General features: G+C 36.6%; 1 protein-coding gene across 1 annotated transcript; it reads left to right on the top strand.

The window, feature by feature from the left end:
• Positions 1-605: 605 nt before the first annotated feature.
• Positions 606-23,866, top strand: LOC107757420 (phosphoinositide 3-kinase regulatory subunit 5-like). The gene is made up of 18 exons (XM_016574889.1): positions 606-826; positions 9,552-9,662; positions 11,089-11,189; positions 11,495-11,563; positions 12,237-12,375; positions 12,719-12,788; positions 13,891-14,065; positions 14,511-14,679; positions 15,854-15,922; positions 16,143-17,002; positions 18,618-18,743; positions 19,030-19,161; positions 19,686-19,713; positions 19,791-19,867; positions 19,962-20,055; positions 20,367-20,449; positions 21,025-21,140; positions 22,277-23,866. The coding sequence occupies exons 2-18, from the start codon at positions 9,563-9,565 to the stop codon at positions 22,422-22,424; spliced, it is 2,556 nt and encodes an 851-aa protein (XP_016430375.1). The 5' UTR covers positions 606-826; positions 9,552-9,562; the 3' UTR covers positions 22,425-23,866.
• Positions 23,867-24,369: the final 503 nt, after the last annotated feature.

Raw genomic sequence — 24,369 nt, 5'->3', positions numbered from 1 at the left:
GCGTTAGCAGATAAGTTCCTTCTTTAGAATAGTAACAAACCATTCAATGAGTTCCACTCATCGTGATATTACAGTTAAGCCGACTAATATGTTTGAGTTTTGAGAAAGGAAGAGGCAGAGAGTGACACAGAGAGAAAGACACTCTTACGGTACAAAATGCAAATTTTGACCTTTGGGGAAGTTAAAAGTTGATCTTATGCTGAGTATAGAGGCTGAGTCTGCAGTTAGACTAAAATACATGTCATTTTATTATTTTAATAGCTCAATATCAAACAATAAAACAACACAATAAATGGTGTGTACTTAACAAGGACCTTAATTAACTTTTTTAAAGTAAAAAAAAACAACAACAGCAAATTGTTTTGATGTTGATAATGGAATGTGGGTACTCTTATGTTTGTGAACATTTAAACATATCTACATGTTCAGTAATTAAAAAAACCCGTCATTTCTAAGACCAGCTTGCCATTCATGTCACCTAAGACGTCTGTCAAAAAACAAAGCCTGCGTGTGTAAGTTAAACCTCCTCCCACTCATGAACACATGTAGCCCATGCCTTCCTCCTTTGAGTTCATCTGCACCTTCTCTCTCCGAGTTCCTGTTTAGTCGCACCAAAGTGCGGCAGGCATGCTGATGACTACTCCTGTTGTTGCTGCTGTTGTTCAGAGTCTATGTAGGCTGATATAACTTGATGCTGAAGGATGTGGTTACATTTCCACCTCTTTTCATCATAAGCGCAGGATTACACTGCAAGGACATCGGTTCCGTCTCAGCCCACACATTGATAAGAGGCAAAGAAATCATGGGAAGAGGATAAGAACTCCAGGTAAGTGTTGCCTGTGGTGTATTCCTGTGTCGTGTTTGTTTTAATCTGAGCTCATGTAGCCTAGATAAAAAATAAAACTCAGAATTACAAGGCCAAGTCAGAGGACATGATGTGCAGGTAGATTCAAGCAAGCCCATGATTTGCTTTAGCCAGAATCAGAAACGTTTTGCTTCCTCCAGCTCACATGTTCGCATGTGAAGATTTCCAATGCTCCATGACCCTTTAAATTGAGTTTTAAGACAGATGATGTTCATAGCTGAGGATGTCGTGTGGAGACTTTACTATTCACAGATTTTGTGCAGTGAGGCATGCAAGATAGCTGTTCTGAATCTGTAATCTGTTGAATGATATTTATCTATGAAATACAGTAATGCAGTCATGTAATATACTCAAGTTATTTGACAGCATTTGTGTTCTGTTATTTTACATGGCTCTATTACTTAAACAATTTAGAATTTTATACAGTAAACTGTAACGAAACTTTTAAAAAGTCTTTTAAAAGATGACTGCAAGACATTCACATGGGCTTCCTCTGTGGCGGATGGTCAGATGTAAAAACAGTGGCTAAGTCGGAGATCTTATCACATTCAAGCAGCAGACTTATAGCAGCCACTCTAGTTCTCACAGAAGATCCCTTAAGATAATGGGGGTGCTGAATTATTTTTCTTCATACATGCATACATACATACATGCACATATAAACATAAAGTCTGCAGATTCTAAGTGTTTCGTTGCAAAATACAATCAATCCCACAAATACAGCTGATGTTCCTTCTCTGCAGAGTCATATAGTTTGGATTCAGTTAGAGACAAATGTACTGCGAATTCATAATATTTGATGCAATGGACACATATTTCCAAATAAAGATGGAGTATAAGCCTCTAAGATCTTATATATGCAGATTAATTTTACATTTTACTTGCAAATTAGTTTTCTTTTTAATACTGTCTGTAATATTCAAATGATATATTTGGTTTAATTTCCACCATAACATACAATAGTTCATAGTTCAAGTTCATAGTCACTCTGCAAGAACTGGCCTTCAGTGTATAGTTGACAGGAGCAAGTGCGATAGAACAGCTTTTAAGTAGAGAGATACTTCTCCTTTTCATGCACAAACAACATCCGACAGAAACTCTAATAATACATACACAAGGAAGTTCAATTTTTTAGGCATTCGTGTGCTTGTCTATCAGCAAATTAAGGGAGAGGAATAATTATGTTACTGCTTAATTAAAACCATGAGATGGTAGGATTAGTTCATTTTAGCAGAAAGATAAAATAGATTTTACATACTTGTGAATATCTCAGTACAATACAACACAACACAATGCAGTACAATCAATCAGTCAGTCAAAAAATAAATAAGTAAGCAATCAAGCAGGCAACATCACACAATTGATGCAACTGTAACTGCTTGTCACAAACTTTCAGCTGAGTGAAATAATAGGTTCCTCACTTAATAACAGTTCATTGGCTAAGTCTGAATTCCAGTTGATCTAAAATCTGCTGGACGATTGCGCAACTAGAGACTGGAAATGAAACTGGATGAAAGTTTCAGGGGTGATGTTCATCAGTGTGTGCATCATTGCTTTTAAACACTGTGGTCAACCCATAAAATGTCACTGGACAAAGCATATTTGTGCATACACTGTAGGAAAGTTATAATAATGTATTTCAGTGTATTTCCTAAGTAGTACTAAAATAGATTCCCAAAAGCCATATTCAGGCACAGTGATTTTATACGTAGCCATACATACAACTCTTACATGACACTTGTGTTAGTGGCTGTCATAACACATGTTTTTGTCAGCCAGCTCATCTATGTTCAGAAATCGTTAGGTTTGAGTCATAATTTGAAGCGAAAGTGACTCCTTTGTAATCAGACATAGGCGTTGGTTGTGACTGACATGGAAGAAACACTAAAGCTGTTTTGTGTTAAACCTCTTCCTGTTTGTATGACAGCAGGGTTCATATCTTTTCTATCAAATTCATATTCCCCACTGTTTTTTTTTTACCTGTGAGCTCATCACACCTGGCATGCACAAGATGTGTTCCTTTCTAAATATAGAATGTGCTTTATTTATTCTACATATTTATATTCCAATGACACACTTATTTATACGCTAAATACAGCATAGGAACAAATACTTGACATGCTTTTGGCAGCATCATATCAGTTATTCATGATAAAATGAACTCAGAACACAGAAATTCTGAACAGCAACATTCGGACATTCAAAATATGTACAGCATTACATCTTTACACGGGCACTTTAAATTTCACAATATGGTGATATCCGTATACTTTCACTTGATAAACAGAACGGCCATAGGAATAAAAGGGTATTCAGACTGAAACTGAAATGTTCTGAGATCTTTCTAAAGTTGTTTTTCACCATCTTTCTGTACAAAAAATAATTGTTGTATTAAAGAAATATATAAAACTTACAAAATGTATTTAAAAAAAAAAAAAAACCTTGAAGGGGTTAAATAGTGGCTATTATAGTGTGAAGCAGCAAAAACTAAACAAGAAAGAGACATTTTTGTTACTAAAAAAAATGTTTTCATTTACAAATTTAGACCACTAATTAAACATTAATTCAAAGTCCTTAATTGTTGTTCATGCATGATTTTTTTATGCATGCATGCTTAACAGAGTTGCTTGTTTCCTTGGTTTATAGAACACATACCCTTCAGTTCTATTTTACACAACATAAGCTGAAATCGAGGTCAGTGTAAAGTTCCCACAGGTACCAATAAAGGCTAAAAGGAAAGAATAGAGTTCCTCATTTCCGCCTAGACAGGAGAAAATCAGCATCCTGGTTCTGGTAAATATTGCTCTGTGATAGATCCCCTGCATCCTACTGTATCTGCTTAACTGGGCCTCTGTGTCGGCGGTAACATATAAAAAGGAAGCACTTACCATTGAATGTTGTCACCATTGTTCGACTGCTGTTATTTCCTAAAATGATCACGGTAGGGGGAGTTTGGCCTTATTGTTATGGGAGGGAGGGATGTGGATGAGAAGACTCTGGGCTCACAGGAGAAGGCGCATGGGGGATATCGGTCCCCATCAATCAGAGACTCCACACAATGAGCTTCGACCCCCTCATGGTGTGGGAGTCTATCATAGCGGCCGATCGCACCACAACAATGGAGCAACACCTGTTTCCTCAGCAAAGCTCGGGAGCAGCCTTCCTGTACAGGGCTGTTGGAAATACGATCAGGAGAAGGAGCTGAGATGAACCTTCATGCCGGGTCGCAGTGTGAACTTGAATCAGCTGAGATGAAGGGAGCATCTCATCAGACATGCTGTTAGGATCTGAGGTTTTATAGCTAAGTTCTGATCTTAGATATGGAATTTAGTGTCCAGTGTTGGAAGTCTGAAGTTGTATACTGTGTGTGGCATTGTGCTAAAGTAATGCTATTTATTTTTAGAATAAAAAAAGTGTGATCCAAATGTTGAATGCAGCATTGCTGACTCAGGATAATGTACTGCAAAGGCCCTGGTTGCATTTCAATGATTTTGTTCATAGTCTGTGCACCTCAAATGTGTCTTTGCTTCACATAGGAAGATTGCTGGGATTGTGTTTGTGTTGCCCAGATGAAATCATCCTCTCGCATAAGAGGATGTGAACACATCCTTTTACGTGTCAGCAAGGTCACTTCCACATTTTCAGAGGTTGCAAAACGAACAAAAGGCTACAGGTATCTGTCTGACTGACTGACAGCTGCTGGTCACTTTGTTTGCACCAGTTTAATCCTATATTATGCCACTAATCAGAGCATTGATGCAGAACTGGTGTAGAACAGTGGCTTTAAACCAGGGGCCTAAGCAGATTTTCACAGGGGCTGCAGGATGACTAAAATATTTTAATTAATTAATTATTATTAATATATTAAATAATATAACTATAATTAAAATTAAAATGCTGAAAACAGAAATAATTACCCCACCGTAACTGTTTTTATTGAAAACATTCTTTTAACTGTCCACATGGGGGTTGAGTCAAAAAGATTGAGAAACACTGATCTAGAAGAAAATTTGTTGAAGTCATGTTTTTAAATAAGAGTCTTAAAGTTCTATGAGTCAAAAGAAAAAAAAAATCCCACCTTCTCAGTCCATAAATATATTCAAGTTTTGTGTTGAGACCATTTTAGTAGAGTCTAAGTCAAGACTGAATAAAAATTCATACAAATATGTGACAAGATCACAAGGATTTACAACAATGTTAAATAAAAAAATCTACATTTCACTTCTGGGTTGTAATTTCATTTGCACCTGGCACCTGTTGCCACCAGGTGCCACTTTCTATTAAATTAGTGTAGTCAATGAAATATCAATCAAATGAAAACAAAGTTGTGCCAATTTTGCAACACAAACCAGTTTTTTGTTCGCCTTTATGATGGAAACAGTAATCATAAGATCAGTGATGAATTAGTTCCTTCCAGGCAACCTGGCAAGGCTACAATAGAGCTCCATAAAGTCATTAAGGCTAATATCAGGCTGTTCCCACTACTTTGCTAGCAGGCCTATTGTTGTGCTTAAAACAAGTGACCAGCATAACACTTTGTTTAAGGGTAACCTTACTGTAAATCAGAGTGAGGCCATTATTATTAATGCTTTAGGTTTAATTTTTGGTAACTTGCTGTACTTGGCAGTTTGAGTTTTTTCAAGTTTAACTTGCTTAATGACTGACAGACCCACATGTGGGTTTTGTAGGCTATATAAGGCCTTCTCTTTATGTTTTTTTGGGTTAACATCAGCAAATTCCCCTTAGTGACCACAGTGAGATATATATATATATATATATATATAAAAGAAGAAAAATCTTTGGATCAGTGTTGCATAATGATTGAATTAGGAGCTACGTGGACAAACCTAACATGAACATCCTGTCTGTTTTATTAGATCAGAAAAAAACCCTGACATCTGATAGGAAATCAGCTTAATATTTTCCACACTGTTCTGCTTTTTTTAAATTGAAGAAATGAAAGATATGCCATATATGATTGTCTGACCATAGGTGCATATGGAGTTATTAAACCTTTTTTTTTTTTGGTTTTTGGTTTGTTCTAAGAGATTTACATTTAATTTAAAATCATTCATACAATGTGACAAATTTGGTTTACATTGAGCCCACTTCTTCTTATGTATATGGTAGCCTATTTTCCTAATAAAATAAACACATGTATAATATGTTGTTCTTTACATTTCAAATTTCCATTCTCTATATAAAAAAACGTATATAATATACAAATTTCTATCATACACTCCAGTTTTCTATTGATAAAGAATTCTAAATCCTTCCAAAATAATCTTGAGTAAATACAGTGGAAAAATAGATGCAAAATAGTTTCTTTTTCTTGACCACAGAATTCACAGGTATATGAAATATTGAGCTTAAATCTTTCCAAAACGTGCTTAGTGGGATAAATTCTATGAATTATTTTGTAAGACACTTCCTTAATTTTGTTATTGATGCAGAACTTAGTTTATGCAAATCCGCTTTATGACGCATGATGCTCAATGGGCCGCACGCTCAGCGTGTTAATGCAACGTGATGTTTGGTGAGTGATGAGTCTTGTATATGCCTTGACAAGTGTTTACAAGAAGCTAAGTGAAGCAAAAAAGCTTTACTTTAGTGTATCATAGATAATATTGGTGGTTTGAGTTTTGGGTTTAATGACTCAGACTTAATATCTCTCTGAATGTTTGTTTCATGGTTTTGGGGATTTTTGTTTTGACATTGGGGAAGTTTTGAGAGTGCCACTAACAACATAATACAGCACCTGTCTAATATGAGCCACACGTACATTACATTCAGTTGATTTACTGATATAATGACCTAAAGACCTTAATTTGAAGGGGGAAAAAAATTAACAAGCGGTACAGTTAAAACTGGAGAGACAAGGAAGTGGAATGTGGAGTTTGGAAGTGGAAAGTTGTACACAGAAAAACAATGGTAAAGCAGCCCAATGCAACTCAAAAATGCGTTTTGTGTGAACGACCCCTAAAAGTGGCTTAATATTTTTAATTATTCTATCCATATCTCTTTCACAGCTGCACTTTATAAACTGCTAATATCAGCCAAACTTTTAGCTGAACTAGTCAAGTTATCGCGCATTTAAAACTTCCTTTGGTCAGTGACTCACTGGGAGAAAAATTCCACCAAATGCAATGTTTTGCATTTTAGGGAAATTAGTCTGTTGGAAGAGGAATTCTCTATTTTTTTCTTGACACTTCTTCTTAAGTGCTATTTCTCAGCATACATTTATTTCTATTATTTCTAATAGTAATACATTTCTATTTCTTTTGCTGTTTGGATTTACAACTTATATACTGTATGTGCATCTATGCATTCTATCTATGAGGTTTGTTCCATTATCCTTGACCTCAGCGTTGCATATCATTCCTGGATGTCTGTTCCCAGATACTATCCCTGCGTTCCATTCGGAAGGGCTCATCCCTATGCCCTAATTCCTTCAAAGGGTTTACCCTCCGGAGTGAAAGCTTCAAAGGGTTGAAGGGTATAGGGGACCAAACAACTGTTTCTTGAAGTGCCCTTCTGCGTCATCATCACGTGCCCACACGGAGGCACCGTCATCATGCAAAGAATCTGAGCAAAGGATCATGGGAGCCCGAAGTGTCCATCAGTTGTACCCTTCGAAATCCTTCATTCCGAAGGGCCCTTTGAAGTGGCCAGTTTTGAGCACTTCGGTTTGGAACGACCCTTCAATATGGCGGCCATGATTGTTTTCACTCCGTAGTGCCCTTCGGAGGGTGATAAATCCGTTTGGAACTCATCGTATGTCAGGGCTCCAGACTGCGACCATTTTTTCTGCCGGTGCGAGTAAATTTTGTGCGCGGTCGCACTGGTGCTACCACCGCGTTGTTCAATTCGCGCTGCCATTCCTGTCGCATATGAGAAATATCAAACGGCAAATGAAACAAAAGCAACAAAATCCCGCTACTTGTTTGAGCTGCGCAGCGCGGACCGTTTATCAACTCGGACCACGACACAAACAAACTTGTCCGAGCTCAGAACAGCTTTACTCAGGAACCAAAGTTGATTTCGCGACACTGTTACTGCACAGCTCTGCGAGATCCAGCAAGAAGCGTTTGAACTCGCCGCAGAATGAATAAAGGTTGCTGTGAGATCTAGTGAGATGCATTCAAATTCTGCAGAGAATTATCTGTTATAAACAGATCAAACAGCGCTGACGTAGAAAACAAGAAGCAGTAAGGCTAACTGTAACCATGGTGTTGTGGTAGAAATAGTCAAATGTTGTCACATTATTCATTTCAGGGTTTGTACCTGTCTGAACCTTTTGAGAGAGAAATTCAAGCAATTTTCAATGACTTACAAGCATTTCACACAGCTGTTGCCAGAACTTGTACTGTGTAAAAAAACAAAAAAAAAAAAAAAAAAAATACATCAAATCACCATTATAACCTGTAGATGGCAACAGAGGAACACTTGATGACTTATTAGACAGTCATTTATAGCTACTTTTCCTTTACATTTTGAAATTATAAAATAACAATTTTAAAATCACTAGGCTAAAATATAAAATCATCAAGAAATCAGAATGTGACAGAGTTTTGCTCTTTTTTTGTGTGTATGAAGTAAGAAAAATCACAAAGTGCTTTGAAAAACAAACTTTTCTTCAATTTGCGACTAAATCACACATAATCACTGAAGTTGTTGGTCAGTTCCATATAAGACTATAGAAGAATAATGGTACATTTAATAAGAGTACAATATATACCTTTTCTACATAAAAATTTGATTTTGCACGTTACTTTTGTTAATAAAATAAATATTGTAAGCTTCCTAGCTCAAGCTTAGTGCTTTACTATCAAATGTGTATAAACATGAAATAATCTGCTTTACCCACTGAAATATCCCTCTGAAATTAAGAAGAAATACGTAAAAGAATTAAATGAAAGGAATACTGCACATTGTAATTTCTATGAGTTAAGTCTATTTATTATCAAAGCATTTGTCAGTAATACAGTTAAAATGGGGAAAATATGTGAACGATTGCATTGCAGGCTGATTTAAGGTGTGCCCCTAAATTTTCTGCTTGTGCTCCTAACAATTTTCAGTCAGGGGCTACAGTGCTCCTAGTAAAAATAGTTAGTCTGGAGCCCTGTATGTGGTGTTGTTTATAGGTGGCAGGTGCCATCTAACAGTAAATGTCAGGAACTTTAAATGTTATCAGGAAGAAAACAAACAGTTGGCAGCTGTGGCATCCCCTTAATAATCCCTAAACCAGATAGTTCTCTTGAAATTCTCTGACACCAGGTAGAACATTTCCCTAAACCTCAATATCATTTACAGACATGCAAAGGATGCTGTATGTTTACTTCCCTGAAGGGAGACGAGCATTTGTTTGTCTATGTAGATAACATACTTGCATGGAATTTTATTGACACATGCTGCTACTTCATTCAGGTTACACCAACTGTGTTATTGGATAGAGGCCGACTGAAAACCCACATAGTAACGTATAACATTTTTCTTGACTGATATGTTTGGAATTTAAATATAAACAAGTGGTTCCGCCATCTTATGTAATAATTTTTTAGTATCATATTTACAGATCATATGAAGGAGGTAGTGTGTATTGGTATCTTTTTTGTTTTTCACTGTTTCAGAAACAGTTAGAATTTTACAGCTTCATTTATATGACTTTAGATCTTTTGTTTTACAGTTACAATCAAGATGCAGCACACCTCGTGCACAGAGGACCGGATCCAGCATGCTCTGGAGAGATGCCTGGATGGACTCCGGCCATCAGAAAACCTGACACAATCCTGGAACGGTAAGGCCACCCCACTGACCCTCTGCTGCTGATGGGTCGCTTTTGTTTGGCATCACTGTTTTTCATTTACATTTTTTGACTTCTGTTTGTACAATTTGTTTGTGTGTGCTTTTCCTTTATCATTTTTCTCATTGGTTTTCAATTGACCTTATGTTAAATTGAAATGGGCTTCTCCGTGTTAATTTACTCAAATAATTATATATGCATAATACACTTATGGGTCAGTGACACAACACTCTTTTTTTTGTCTGCATCTATTAATTTATTCATGCACAATAATAGCAATATTCAGAAATAAGAGAGGATTCCTGCAGACCCTCGTGACTGTGTTGCAAGGTAAAAGTCTGTTAAAATATGAAACCAGCATGAATACAAACAGTACATATACACAAATTCAACATGTTTTAAACTAGGTTTTAAACAAAATATTCCCTTTCTTTATTGAGAACGTGATACCTTATATTTGTTATTGGTCCATGTAATTCTGTGACTGGGTGGGTGAAAATGCCAGCTGAGTGGGCATGTGTCTACATCAGCCCACCCACATCTGATTGTAACATTTAATTGTGTGAACACAGCAAAACACTACTTTTTCAGTATACAAGCAGTTTCAAAGTTTAATTTGCTCAAAGACAACTTGATACTTAGCTGTGATATACTATCATATTGGGAAAGTTGAATTAGGTCTTATTTTTTTACTTCTCTGTTATGGAAAGGCCCATATAGAATCTTTATCACTGTAGTTGTGTATTTGCTCTGGTTGTGTTTATGAACCAGGGAACTGACAGACAAAAGATCACACACTGATGAACATTCTAATGCTGTTTGTGTACAGAGTGTGCCACTGTTGACAGATTCAAAGAGAAGGTGTTATTTTCAGAGAGTGTTCTAAAGCAAATGTATTGTTTCACACCTTCAATTAGGCAGGAAGTTAAGATGTCCTTCAAGTAAAGCAGTTATTATCGACCACTGCAGATCTTTTTAGTAAGCTGCAGTTGCCTTAAATATCCAGTTCAGCATCATTCTAAATTTGTGTAGTTTTGAGGTTACACACAGTTCTGTCACCTAACCAATATGATCTGCTCTCAAATTGTACATTACAGTATGTTCTTTCTCAGAATTCTAACCATCACAGTTTAAAGCAGGGAACCCTTTGACATCTACACATCAGGGATTTCAGGGGAATATTCAGGCTATCGTGACTTTAACCAGCCTTTTCCTGTCTGATGTGTGTGTTCAGATTAATTCCCGCCCTTTATGTGTGCTTGACTCGTTTGGTGATATTGGGGTTGTGCAGTGGTTACATGTATACCACGGGGGACTTGTTTACTAGATATCATGTTTATTTGAGGTATAAGGCACGCACATTTGTCCCAGTTTCGCAATTAGGGTTCTCATGCGTGTATGTTTATGCATGTTTGTGCAGCTGGCTGGTGTATGAACCGCTGGAGTCTAGAAGAGCTGGTTAAGAGGGACCCAGAAAATTTTCTCATTCTGCTGCAGCAAATTCTCAGAAAAGCCAGAGAAGTGAGTACACATGTAGACGTACCGCTAACTAAACGGAATGTTACACCCGCAGAAAAGAAGTGATACTTTTTTGTGATCAATGTCCTCTGTGTTTAGCTCACTATGCCCCCTTGTGGGCTCTGCAGGCTATGACAATAAAGATTGCATCTAATCTATGCTAAGATATTGGTGTTGTTCATAATTAAATTAAGTTAAGCAAAAACGTATTTTAATTTATTTTAGATGTGATCAAGAACACATTGTGAGTTTGTCTGTAGGCGCTATGTAAAAGTGGTGATGCTGGATATCTTTCTCTGCTGTTTTAGGTTCAGCAGGAGTGTCATTATGAGCTTGTGGCCCCCTTGGCTCTCATGTTTGAGTCCACACTTCTGCAGGTACATTTTCATGGACACTGGGTTGATTATTCAAGAACAAATTTACCAAAGCCTTGATAATCAGAAACTAAGAATTATTGATCTAATTTTACTGAGCTAATGTCGAAGACAGGGAAACAGTATTTACTATTTGCGTGCGCCTATTAGGAAATATTGAATGCTTCTCAGTGTTCATTCTCACAAATAATTAATCTAAATATAATTTTTTTTAAATTATTTTTATCAAATTATAATTCAATTGTATAATCAAATTATAATTACATTTTGTTATTAAAATCATGAAATAAAAGTTGTAGGGTTTCGAAAAATGTAAAACATAGAAACCTTACATAAAATGAAGAAGAAATATATACAATTTTATATTTTTATACATTTATATAAAAATGTATATAAATACGACAATTTTATATATTTTACGTATTTACAATACTTCCAATCTACAGCTTTATTTTGTAGTAAATTTTTAGAAATTCATGTACATTTTCAGATGCTTTTCAGATTGTAAAGCATAATTTAGTATTCAATTAGAAAAATTGAAAAAATAAAAGCATTTTTACTAGTGGACTTTTAGACCCCACAAATATTGCTTTAAACCTCTCAGTTTGAGCCTTATCTCTTTCGCCCAGAAGCTAATGTTAATGAAATCACATATGCGTCTGTTTTCTCTCTGCAGATGCCTCTTTGTCCATCTGATGGAGAGATTCTGACAGAAGCTTGTGAAGTGTTTCATGACTTTCTAGCATGGCCTGAACCCTACTGTAGTGTGTGCCGTAACCTGCTCTCCACTTTACATCAAGAGCTTAGAGCTCCAGGTAGCACATTCACATCAATAAACACAAGATTAACTTTTATCAGTCACCATCATGCAGCTTAGCACCTTAATAAAGAGCAGCTTGTTAACCTTAGTCCCAGTCTACTAATTCATAGTATTTAACAGAAAAGTACAGTGGCATACTTCTCAGTGGTTTCAAGAAGCTTTGCAGCTGTTTTTCAAAATAAGTGCTACACTTGTTTATCAGTTTTAAGAGCACCAATAGTACCTTAAGGATTACTTAACTTCCACTCTAACTTCAGTGCTTTCACTAAGATTTTGTTTTGTTACATAATGTTGAAATCTGATGAAATAATGTTCTTGTGTGCATTTGCTTGTATCAGGGATTTCGTACCACAAGCTGGTAAGAGAGGAACAAGGCCTTGCCACCTCTAGTCAGCGTTCTAAGATCATGTGAGTGTGTTTCAACAGAAGCAGGAGGAAATCCTGTTGTGTCAGTTATTGCTCAGCCCTTTTTGGTTGCAGACTTCACCACTCACTTCCTGTGTCAGTTCTTGGATATTCACAATTTGTATTATTATACGATTACTTCTCTGTGTGAAACTTCAGCATCAAAGGTTGTGTCCAGTCAAATGTATTGCAAATAAAAATATTTGTTTGCAATTTATTTGTCATGAATACAATCTTTAGCCTAGTGTTTAACTGACAAATTAATGTTTAATTATAAGGACTTTTTTCATTTTGCACAATAGTTCAAAATTTATTAATATTAATATTAATAATAGATGTAAATAAGACATAATAACAAATGTTTCTTGAGCACCAAATCAGCATAATAGAATGATTTCTGAAGGATCATGTGACACTTAGTAATTCAAAATTGAGCTTTGCCATCACAGGAATAAATTACATTTTATTATATATTAAAATATAAAACGGTTATTTAAAATTCTAATAATATCTCACAATATTACCATTTTATTGTCTTTTTGCCTTGGTGAGCATTCTTTTAAAAACATTTTAATCTCAGTGACCCCAAACTATTCAATGGTAGTGTAAATCAGGGATCTTCAGCTCCAGTCCTGGAGGTCCAGTCTCAGCCAAGTTTAGCTTTAACCCTAACCAAAGACATCCATACAGGCTAATTAATGTGTTCAGAATTACTTGCAAATTACAGACAGAACTCAAGTCTGCATAACACTTGCCCTACAGAACTGGAGTTGAAGACCCTGGTGTAAATAAAACCATGGTATTACCACAGTACTATGTTTATCATGGCTGGTCATTTCAACTTAGCACAGCCCTCCATATGATCTGTCTTGGATAAACATCTGTCCCATAATAAGAGCATGCCTCTTTTTTTTAATTTTTATTTTTTATACAAAATATCTTTTTCTAAGAAATAAATTCTTAAACTTAAACTGTTGATGTTCTACTAAAATGAAATACACTCGAAAATAACAAATGTAAACTTCTTCTGTGGACACAAGTAATGTGTTTTATCTGTGTTTCTGCTACACAACAGTGACCTTTTCTGATGTTTTCTCTGTTACAGTACGGTGTTGTTGATGAACCCAGCTGAGGTGCCTGCTGAGTTCCTGTCTGTGGCCGAGCAGCTCAGTGGAGCGGAGGTCTCACAGAGAGAGAGTAGCATTACACTCATTAAACACAGCTACCAGGCAGTGCTCGGAACTAAATACCCACTACAGACCATCAGCGGTGCTCTACAGGTACACCACACTGTTCCACAGCACATGAGATGATGTTTCCTGCTTTAATGTGCTCCAAAAAACTTGATACAGCGTGTATGTGCGTCAGACTGTGACTGAGTATGTGTGGGTGTATCACTTTGTGGGTGTCAGGAAGTGTGTGATCTGATTGGTGGGAGGGGGGTGAGAACTGGATGTGTGACCAAAATGACTCATATGTGGGCTGATGGGTGGCTAATGGGGAATAAATAGATGGATTGAGTGGGAGTAATGACGGGGTTGAGCTTGTTATAATAGTTTTGCTTGCAAATGGCGAAATTTATTGTAATTATGTCAGATTACTTGGAAGTTAAAACGAGGGGTAGCTTCATTTGAAACACAGCTAAACATTCAATGAATTCTGACTCTGAATGACTTGCAACAACATAAGAGGTTACAGTACATGACTAAGTTGGTTCCTTTTTAGTGCCTTAGTGATGATGAGTTGGCACAGATCCTGTCCTCACTGAGTGACCTTCTAGAGTCTGCAGCAGCCATAACGGATATAGCTAAAGCTCGAGAACATATCAAGGGTGGTCTGGAGGCGCTGCGAGAAAAACTTGGCATACCAGCCTCCAAAAGAAAGACTTCAGATGGTACAGTCTCACTTCCTACTTATAGCCCTCCTCACAAACCCTAAAGTGCTTTGAATTGTTACCAGACTTGTGTCCAACCTTATACAAATTAAAAAAATAGTATTATGAAATCTTTTTTTTATTTTTTTATTCCTTTTCACTTTATAAATCAATGGTTCTTAACCAAGGTAGAGGGGCCCACTAGGGGTCATTAGCAAACTTCCAGGAGGCTCCAATTAACAAATTATTGTTAAATGCTTAAAAAATGGCTGTACAAGATTAAACAGTAGACATTATATTTTTGACTTTATTTTTATTACAACAGGAGTACTAGAGGTATATATCAGATTAAATAGGGCCTTCAAATTTTGTCTTGGACAAACGGAGCATCTTGGAGACAAAAAGGTTGTGAACCACTGTTCTAAACTGCACTATTAAAGTTATTGTCAATCAAAGTAATTCTTATAGTAAAATTAATTACTACTATACCATCAATTACTGTTCACAAGCAATCAGTAATATAAAAAAAATAATAAGTTTCTACATACACACATGGAATGCAGCATTATAGACTATATGGCTGAAGTACGGGGACAACTTTTATTTAAGCAATTGTGACTAATTCAGCCGAAGTTTCAGCAAATATTTTTGTAGAACAGGGCATGTTCACAAAGCAAGGTCCATATTGAAACAATTTACCGAGTCTGATGGGAAAGAGCTTGACTGGCCTGCACAGTGCTCAAGTTCATTGACCACCTGTGAGATTAATTGAAACCTCAGGTATAAACCAGGCTCCATCACCCATCACCTGACCTCACTTATATTCTGTTGACTAAATGGGATCAAATCCCTGTAGCCATGTTTCCCAGAAGAATGGAAACTGTTATAGCAGCAAACTACCTATTAAAGCCAATGGCTTTGAAATATTTAGGTGTCCACATACTTTTGGCCATGTGAATTGGTGGTCTACATCTTATAGAGTTTCATGGTTGTTGCTTGGTGACATACTACACTGTTGGTCTGGGCAGCAGTAGTACATATTACCTGGCACCAACTCCTAGAAACTTAACCAAGATGGATGGCCAACATGAAGCAATACAGCTGATGTTTTTTTCCGCTTGGGAAACAGTGGTGTGTTGGATTTGGAGTGGGCTAGTGATTAATGAGAAAAACTTTGTTGTGTTTGTGCCACTAGGGGTTCTTCAGACACTCAGCATTCCAGCAGCCAAGTGCTACACCTTCCATTGGGACAAGGATAATTTTGGTAAGACACTGAATCCAAGCCAGTCCCATTTCTTTCTGCCATGGGCTTATTCAAACATTTGTTTGGCTATTTTGGAATTATAAACATTCGAAGATTGCTTTCCAGTCACTTTGATTTAGTTTATAATGTCATTAGGGGTTTTCATGAGTTGTAAGTTAATCCTCCAGCTAATAATAACCATCTGAGTCACGATTTTCCTTCTTGTTTTTTTTTTTGCTAGATGTTCTAAACGACCTTCTAGAAATGGAGTCTGAATTGACCTTATCTCAAACATCTGAGGGTATGGAGGAGGATGATGTTGACAATGTTGATGTGGAAGATGATGAATATGAGGACTTGGAGGAAGGGTTTGTATTAAACGGTTGCACTGACTATCGGGCCTCAACCTTTTCCACTGTCTCCTCGCTTTCCACGGCCTCCAAAGACTCCATGTTCTCCACTCTGTCAGTCACTTCCTCTGAATGCTCTCCCCTCTCCACACTCTCATCCTCATCTCAAGCTTCAGGCACTGACAGTGACTTCTGTGAGGACGCAGAGGAGGACATTCTGAGCACAGCGTCTGTGCCCAAGTCCAAAACAAGTGCACGACTTTCCAAGCGCCTCTCACGACTCTTCAAACCTCGCAGCAACTCTCTATGTCGAGCTAAAAGCCTGGGCAGCCCTGAGGCTAAAGAATTAGTGATAGCTGTCCGCTCTAAGAGATCCAATTCTCTGCCACAGCAAGTGCGACTGCGGAGCTCTGATTTATGGTTCCCAGCGCCCCCCCTGTCACAGCTGCAGTATGTTTGCTATAGGAGAAGACCCATTCTGAGTACTGACGATGTGGAAGGGCCACCAGGGGCCACAATGCTCAGAGTGGTGGTGTTTGGGGCAGATCATGTGGCAGGGAGAGTTGCCCGCGCATATGGCAGCCTAAGAAAAAGAGAAGGAGACTGTCCACACCTGACCAAGGCTTTCAGGATGAAGTTTTTCTTTGTGCCTGTAAGGAGGGATACAACTCCAGCCAATTTCTCCACAAAGAACTCTGGTTCTTCTCTGCAGCTGTCAGTGAGTCCACTGAAACCAGCCATCTCTACCACTGTGAGTGAAATCACAACACTTGAGCCTGCTATAGTGCCTGTGACATAAATGTCGTCACAAGCACTGTACACACATTGCTCAATTTTTTTAATTGTACATAATCTCTACACTCACCTCGGCCCTTTAATTCTTATTTTTTTGCATTAAGTAGTTAGTCCACAAAGTGCCAACACCAATAAACACCCACATTGATGAGTGTGAATTTCACACTTCTCTTGTGTGAAGGGGTTAAGCAATATCCGCAACTCTAGTTTAAAAGAGTACAAAGACATTTTTATCATTCATTACTGTTGCAGAGAAATAGCGCAGACTTTGGACAAAGATGACATTTTCTAGTGAGCATGTGTTGCCTGCCTGTGTTTACGCACGAAAAAGGGGTATACTTAGGTTATGCCTTCGGCTGTACACATATGCTTAGTTTTCGCATCAAAACTGGAGTATGACTGTCTACAAAAATCTCCAGATCCATTTGTACAAACAGGCTACATACACACCACAGCTAAAGTGCCACTTCTCTAATGTGCTAATTCCTGTTCTGCACACAGAATTTTACTGAAATGACAGCTACTGTACATGCAACAACCAAATTCATTTACGAAAAAATGAAATAGTTACAACCGAATTTGGTTGAAATCTGAAAAGTGTACACAAAACTGGACCGCACATCAGAGATGTGTTTCTCTTCTCCAAGCAATTCATAGGGAGAGAAGTATGTCTCCTGACTCATTCTTAAATTTTGTCGCAGGTGTGTCTTTCTCCACTATAGTGGCTCTCACCAGCCCTGCAGTTGATGCGAGTACTTAATTCCCTAATATTACTTTGGTCAAAAGTAGCTAACAACAAACTGCTTCAACTGGCATACATGTTCCGCAAACCATTGCTGTAGTTATCACTACGTCAATCATTACATTTTCACATACGGTTCCTGTATTCCGTACTCACTCAAATCATCAATTCACTCCCACATTTAAATGTGGTTATCACTCCCAAAACCTTTAGTGTGTACTGGCTGCATTGTTTAATTGGATTTAATTGGACATTAGGTATATTACGGTAATACATGTTTTAATGAGTGCAGGTGTTGCTTGGTAGCACATGGCACTGAGGAAGGATTAATACCCGAAAACGTTCTGCACCTTTGCAGTTTTTTATACATATTTTTGTGACTTCTGAGCAATACATGTTATAAGCCTTTTTGGCTGAATTTGGACGAGTGCGGATCTCTTTCATCTTCATATTTTTTATTTATTTTGGATCTGTTATTTGCCTACTGGAGTTTTGGATGAATGTTTGGCGCTACAACCTTTTCTAACTGTGGATTAATTGGATTTCAAACCACATCTCTGATGGCTTATCTATGCATCCCAGCCTGGCAAAACTGGATAGATGTGTGGTTTTAGTAGGGTTTTGGGCAAAACTTTTAAATCGCAACAACCTTTTTTTTTTGCTGCTGGTCTGAGCTAACTTTAGATCTCTAATAAAGTCCTACATTACTTGCACACACTTTGAAGTCAAAACAAAGATGATTTTGTTTTCATTGATTGTTATTCCAGACATTCTCGACATTCTTATGTAATATTTTGATACAGAAACATTGGTATTAATTTGTCAACAGGATATCAGTGTAAACAGGACGGAGGACAGCACTAATGACATAGCCAATCTCCTGGGAATGCTGGATCCCTGGTATGAGCGTAACACTCTGAGCCTGCTGGAGCTTCCGGTTAATGTGGTGTGCCAGGTGATACTTTCATATCCACACAGACTCATTCACACGAACAGAGAGTGCGTACATATCTAAATAATCAGTAAGAAGAACAGTAAATCTTTTGTTATATGGCAAGCTTTTGACACGGCATACATGCGCACAAAAAAAAAACACATCCCATAAAACCACTCATATGAGGAACTTGCGTGTGTGAAAGTGTTTTTTGAATTGTTTTGATTATCACCATGGCCAAAACTAAATGTCCTTATTAAATTACAGATGAAAAATATATTCATGTCAAATGTTCTGTCCATAACAGCAGACATCCAAGATTGATTCAGACTTGTCTGAAGGTGCTGGTGAGGGGCGTTTACCGATATTTGCTGACCTGGTGCTCTATTACTGTCGTCATGCCGCCCGCCCTGCCCTCATTCAGCTCTATCAAGCAGAGGTGAATCAAAAATAAAACATGCCATTTCTTCAATCTGTGGCAGTTTCAGTCATAGACTTTAAAACTGCACCATAAAAGTTACTATATATACATATACAAGCACTCAGCAGTGCTAAAACCAGCAGTGCATATACTTACTTCCAAGTAACCCCCCAAAATAAAAGCTTGCTGATTTTAGGTTTGAAAATGTTAAAAAGTAATATAAAAAGGGAAATATTAGCATTTTATTTTAAGTGTACTATTTTATTTTTAAGTGTACTATAAAATAATTGTATTTTTATTTAATACTCATTTTTTAATAGTTATATTTAATGGGTCACAGTGAGCACCAAACTGAGTCTCCAGGTGCTTTCATGAGAACCAGACTAAAAAACGTATGTGTACCCCTGTATGTGTGTGTGTGTATATATATATATGTATATATATATATATAGTAGCAGATTTTCACTTCTCAGAAGTTATTTTAGAAAGTAGCAGCTTTAAATTCAGACTAATCAAAAATGTTTATAAATTTTTTTTTTAAGGAAGAAGGAACATTTCAGATCCTGTTCTGTATTGTGTTTTGCTGTAGTTAAGGTGACTCGCTTATTTTCTAAAAAACAAAAATCTAATCTGTTCTTATTTTTCAGGTGCTGCAAGTAAGAGATTTGGCATTGATGGAGACCGTGAAGCTGTTCCTTTATCACTTGAAGTTACTTACAACCAAGTAAGATGAAACATTCCAGTGTATTGATGAATTATTAATGGAACAAGCATGCAATTCTCATTCGTCCCCTCTCATTTTTTGACTTTACATGAAGATACATATCAGTGGCAGAAGTCAGAAGGCAAGGACAGAGAAGTCCTGCACCTCTATAAACCTGCTAAAAGCCTGCAGGAATCTTGAGGAACTAGGTAAAAAATAACTTTGATCTTATTATAGACAGAACTAATTTGGATTAGTGCTGTCAACTGTTTAAATTTAAATGTAATGAATTGCATGTTTTGTTTTTTAAATAACAAAAAAACAAAAACAACAAGATGGCATTCAAATTACATTCAACTTACTCAACATTGGGCTAACAGGGGCTTAAGCGTATTTGCACACGCTCAAAAGAATATGTAATAACCTTCTCAACACAAAAGAACCTTATCAATGTTTAGGCCTAACAATAATCACAGGGGAATTAACAAAATATTGTAATAAATCTTTTCTTTTTCGTTAGATTCTAAAATGGAGTGCCTTCATTTGACAATGACAGAAGTGCTGAAGAGACAAAACTCTAAATCAAAGAAAGGCTACAATCAGGTGAGCAGGAAGGAAGTATGGGAGAAAACTGAGATGTGGTTTAAACAGCCCGACACAAACTTAGCGCAAACACCTACAGTTACTCTCATGTGGTTTCTGCAGCAATGTGTAGCAGTCGACAAACAACAACATTTTTTACCAAGAGCAAACATTTTGGTTTTATTTACCTGTTTCTGTACCAGTTTACTTGATATGGCTCATGTTTTTACACCTTGGTGTTTTTTGGTGTCAGTCTTACTTTCATTTTTACAGTGTCAGTGGTTACTCTTCGGTTCAGTTACACCACACACTGACTGTACTTCATCTTGTTTTGTTATTGTTTGAAAAGAAAATATACTGTTGGTTACAAATTTGTTTAACAGATGTTTGAAATGAATGAAGAATAGAGAAAATCCTGCATTTCATATGGAAATATGCATATGTCCTATTGCAAGAGCAATGTAAAAGACATTAACAATGTTAATATAATTGCATAGATTAAGCTCAAATGTTTCTGAATATGAAAATGATTTGGGTGATTCAAGTTGCAGTATTTTTTATATGCAGTACTTATAAAACTGTCGTTTGTATTACAGCAACTGACCACCACACAGGTAAAGGTGGATAAGGTTCAGGTTAGTGGAACTTGCAACACCACCTTCGCAGTTTGTCTGGACCAAGATGAGAAGAAAATTTTACAGAGTGTGACCAGGTACAGTTTTTTTATATATATATTTTTTGGCTTTTTTATGTTGAATTTTGGCCAAAAAGGAAATATATTTATTTCCTGCCTAGCAGTGCTAGACAAACAAGTCAGATAGGTTTTTATACCTGTTCTGAGTGAATTGAACCCATGACCTTGGCATTGGTAGCACCATGCTCTACCTGATCGAATCGCAAAACAATACTTCAGTACTTTTACTCAAGTAAAATTTAAAATGACTACTTTTACTGGAGTAATATGTCAATACGTTTGTGTACTTTGTTCACCACTGCTGTCCAGTATAAATTCATTATTTTTCATTATAGGAGGAAAATTCTATTCATTATTTTATATATGTAACATATTTATTCAGCAAGGATGCATTAAATTGATCAAAAGTGACAGTAAAAAAAAAACATTGTAAAACACATTGTTATAACAGAAGGCGTTCCCCGAGCGTTTTCGACGCAGCGTCTCGTTCCCTCGAGGAACTAGGGTTACATACGTAACCTGAGACGTTTCTTATGAACTTTCTATTCAAATGTGCTGAAAAAGTTTATATCACTGTTTCCACAAAAATATTAAGCAGCACAGCTGTTTTCAACTTTGATGATAAGAAACATTCCTTGATCATCAGCATATTAGAATGATTTCTGAAGGATCATGTGACACATGATCATCTATTGAAATAGTAAACCATTAAATATTTATTATTTTTAATATTTCACATCGTTGCTGTTTTTACTATATTTTCTATGAAATAAATGCAGCCTTTGTGAACATAAGACTTTTTTTTAAAAGTACTTTTTAATTTTGTGTTTTAACGTGGAATATTCCTTGCATTAAGCCAGCAAAACAAAAAAGAGGAACAAAATCATGAAATGTCATCTTTATGCTTTCCTGTGAGATGGAAATGAGACTAAAAGTTACTCAGTGACCACTGCTGTTTGTCACAAAGAAAAAAAAAGGTTAATTCTGTCATAGAGCTGTCATAGAGACAATGAAAATATTTGTTATAAAAATACAGTTTTGTGGCCAACAATTGGTAATTTTTTTCAATGCATCTGCCATTGGCAGTTACTATTAGGATGTAAGCTTCACTGAATACAGTGATATGAACAACCCAAAACTCGTTCTCTTTGCAGGTGTGAGGTATCAGTTTGCTATAAGCCGGATAGTTCGACTGACTGGACGAAAGGAAGGGTGTTCTCATCTCAGACCCAGCCTCTGCAGTCAACCTTCTGCTCTCTGCTTTGTCTCCCTGTTGCCACTTTCAGTGGACCTCAGCCCTGAACCCAGAGACTAGGCTTGACCCTAATACTCCAGCCTAATAGACGTCCATCTACATAGTTTTCCACTTCCACTTTTAAACTCAGCATATCGACTCAGAAAAAAAGCTAAGATACACTTTTGGGTAAAAGTGCTCTTCTATTACGTTTGTGAGCAGTATGTGTACAGTGGGCGTTGTTTGCTTCAAATTTCTGAGATGAGGATAACTGGTTGTTTAGCCTGAGGTACATCCTGCTGAATATAATTCAGTGGACAAGCTGAGACAATTTTTGTAGGCTTATGACTAACATCTAAATCAGGTTATGAATCAAAACCTGAGTCATCCATAATTGAAGGTTTGGTACTTTGAGAGGGATGTTATTACCGGATTGATTTGGAACTGGGCCTGTCCTGGCTTTTATACAACCAGCGTGGATCTCTAACTAGAACCAGAATACTCTTGTTAATGCACATATTAACCACCATTTAAATAAGCACTGTGGACAATGTGATAATATGTTTGTATATATGACGTAATTATTTTATGTAGCTATAATCGAAATTCTCAGGAAATATACTGTATATATTCCTTTACAATCTTTTATTGTTTAAACTTGTTTATTTAAACTCATTTCTATCTGGCCAGAGAATTGAGGAAGTGGTGCCTCAGATTTTTGTTCTTAAAAATCTAAAGTATCCAGTGATTATTTTTTGTATATATTTGTATATCCTCTCTGAGGTTTAATTTTTTCTGCGTTGTGATCTGAAACCTGTCTGCTTTGAATACCTCTTATTGTAGTTTGGTCGGTTTGCCAGCAGAGGTCCTTATAAACCAATTGTTGAGTTTTATCTTGTGACTGCTGGAGGCTGAACAGTGGTGAATAAGCACCTACATACTGGCAGAGAAAACACCGATACAGTTTAGTCATTACACTGTAATACTGGCACAGTTTGCAAGTGCAACAAACTGAATCCTTTCTTTCTTTCTTTCTTTCTTTTTCTTTCTCTTTCTTTCTTTCTTTCTTTCTAACATGTTTATCTGTCCTCTAGAATGACCAGAATTACTGTCAAAACAATAATTTTCTCCTCTGATTGTTTTTGAAACACTTAAAAATTGTATATATTTTTAACAAGATTAAGGAGCAGAAGAGTACAATGTACATATTTATGTGTTTTTATTAAAAAAAAAAGTTGAGGGATTTTACTCTCTCTCAGGGCAGACCATTTTAAAATAATGTTTATCTGTTTGTAAATACATTCTGTTTGCAATAATACTACATTTCATTTCACTAATGACCAGTGCTACTGAAATGTACTGTACACTGTTATGCAAAATGTCTCTTTTTTTGTCATCCTGGCATCCCAGAGAACTAAAGCGGTACTTTCCGTCTGGCTTGTATTCATAAAATGCATTCAGTGGCTTTATGTTTGTACATTGTAACTTGTCAAATTAAAACTATTTTAAATAAAACCACTTTCAAGTTTAATTACTACTCACAAGTCAGTGTGTACAGTAATGACTAACAATAATATTTTTGGCAAGTGTCAGCATTATGCCCTAGACTAGTCACTAACTTTTTTTAACACCTTTCATGGAGGTGATTTTTTTAATGAGACTTTGAGCTTACTTTTGTTTTTTTCACTACAGTGGAAACTATAGTTCTAAAGTTTGTAGAGGCATTCTCATGATCAAATGTCAGGTTAATAACTAAACAACGACAGCTCTGTATGCTAAAACAATGTTCCTTGAGAAGGGCAGTTTTGCTCAGGGTATTTATGAACTGTTAGCCTGTTCAAGATGTTATCAAATGTTGTAAAAAAAAAAAAAAATGTCACAAGATGACTCTGCCTATTAAAAACAACCATTGAGGAAAAGCTTGAATGTGTTAGGAACATATAAAATTGGATTATGTCAGTTATGTTCAAGTTCTTCTAGGATAAATAGTTTATTTGTCAATAAGTAGAAATA

The sequence above is a fragment of the Sinocyclocheilus rhinocerous genome, unplaced genomic scaffold (genome assembly GCF_001515625.1).
Source record: "Sinocyclocheilus rhinocerous isolate Xijiao unplaced genomic scaffold, SAMN03320098_v1.1 scaffold1134, whole genome shotgun sequence".
Taxonomy (NCBI): Eukaryota; Metazoa; Chordata; class Actinopteri; order Cypriniformes; family Cyprinidae; genus Sinocyclocheilus; species Sinocyclocheilus rhinocerous.
The sequence above is the reverse complement of the archived record's forward strand: the minus strand, read 5'-3'. Positions and strand labels throughout refer to the sequence as shown.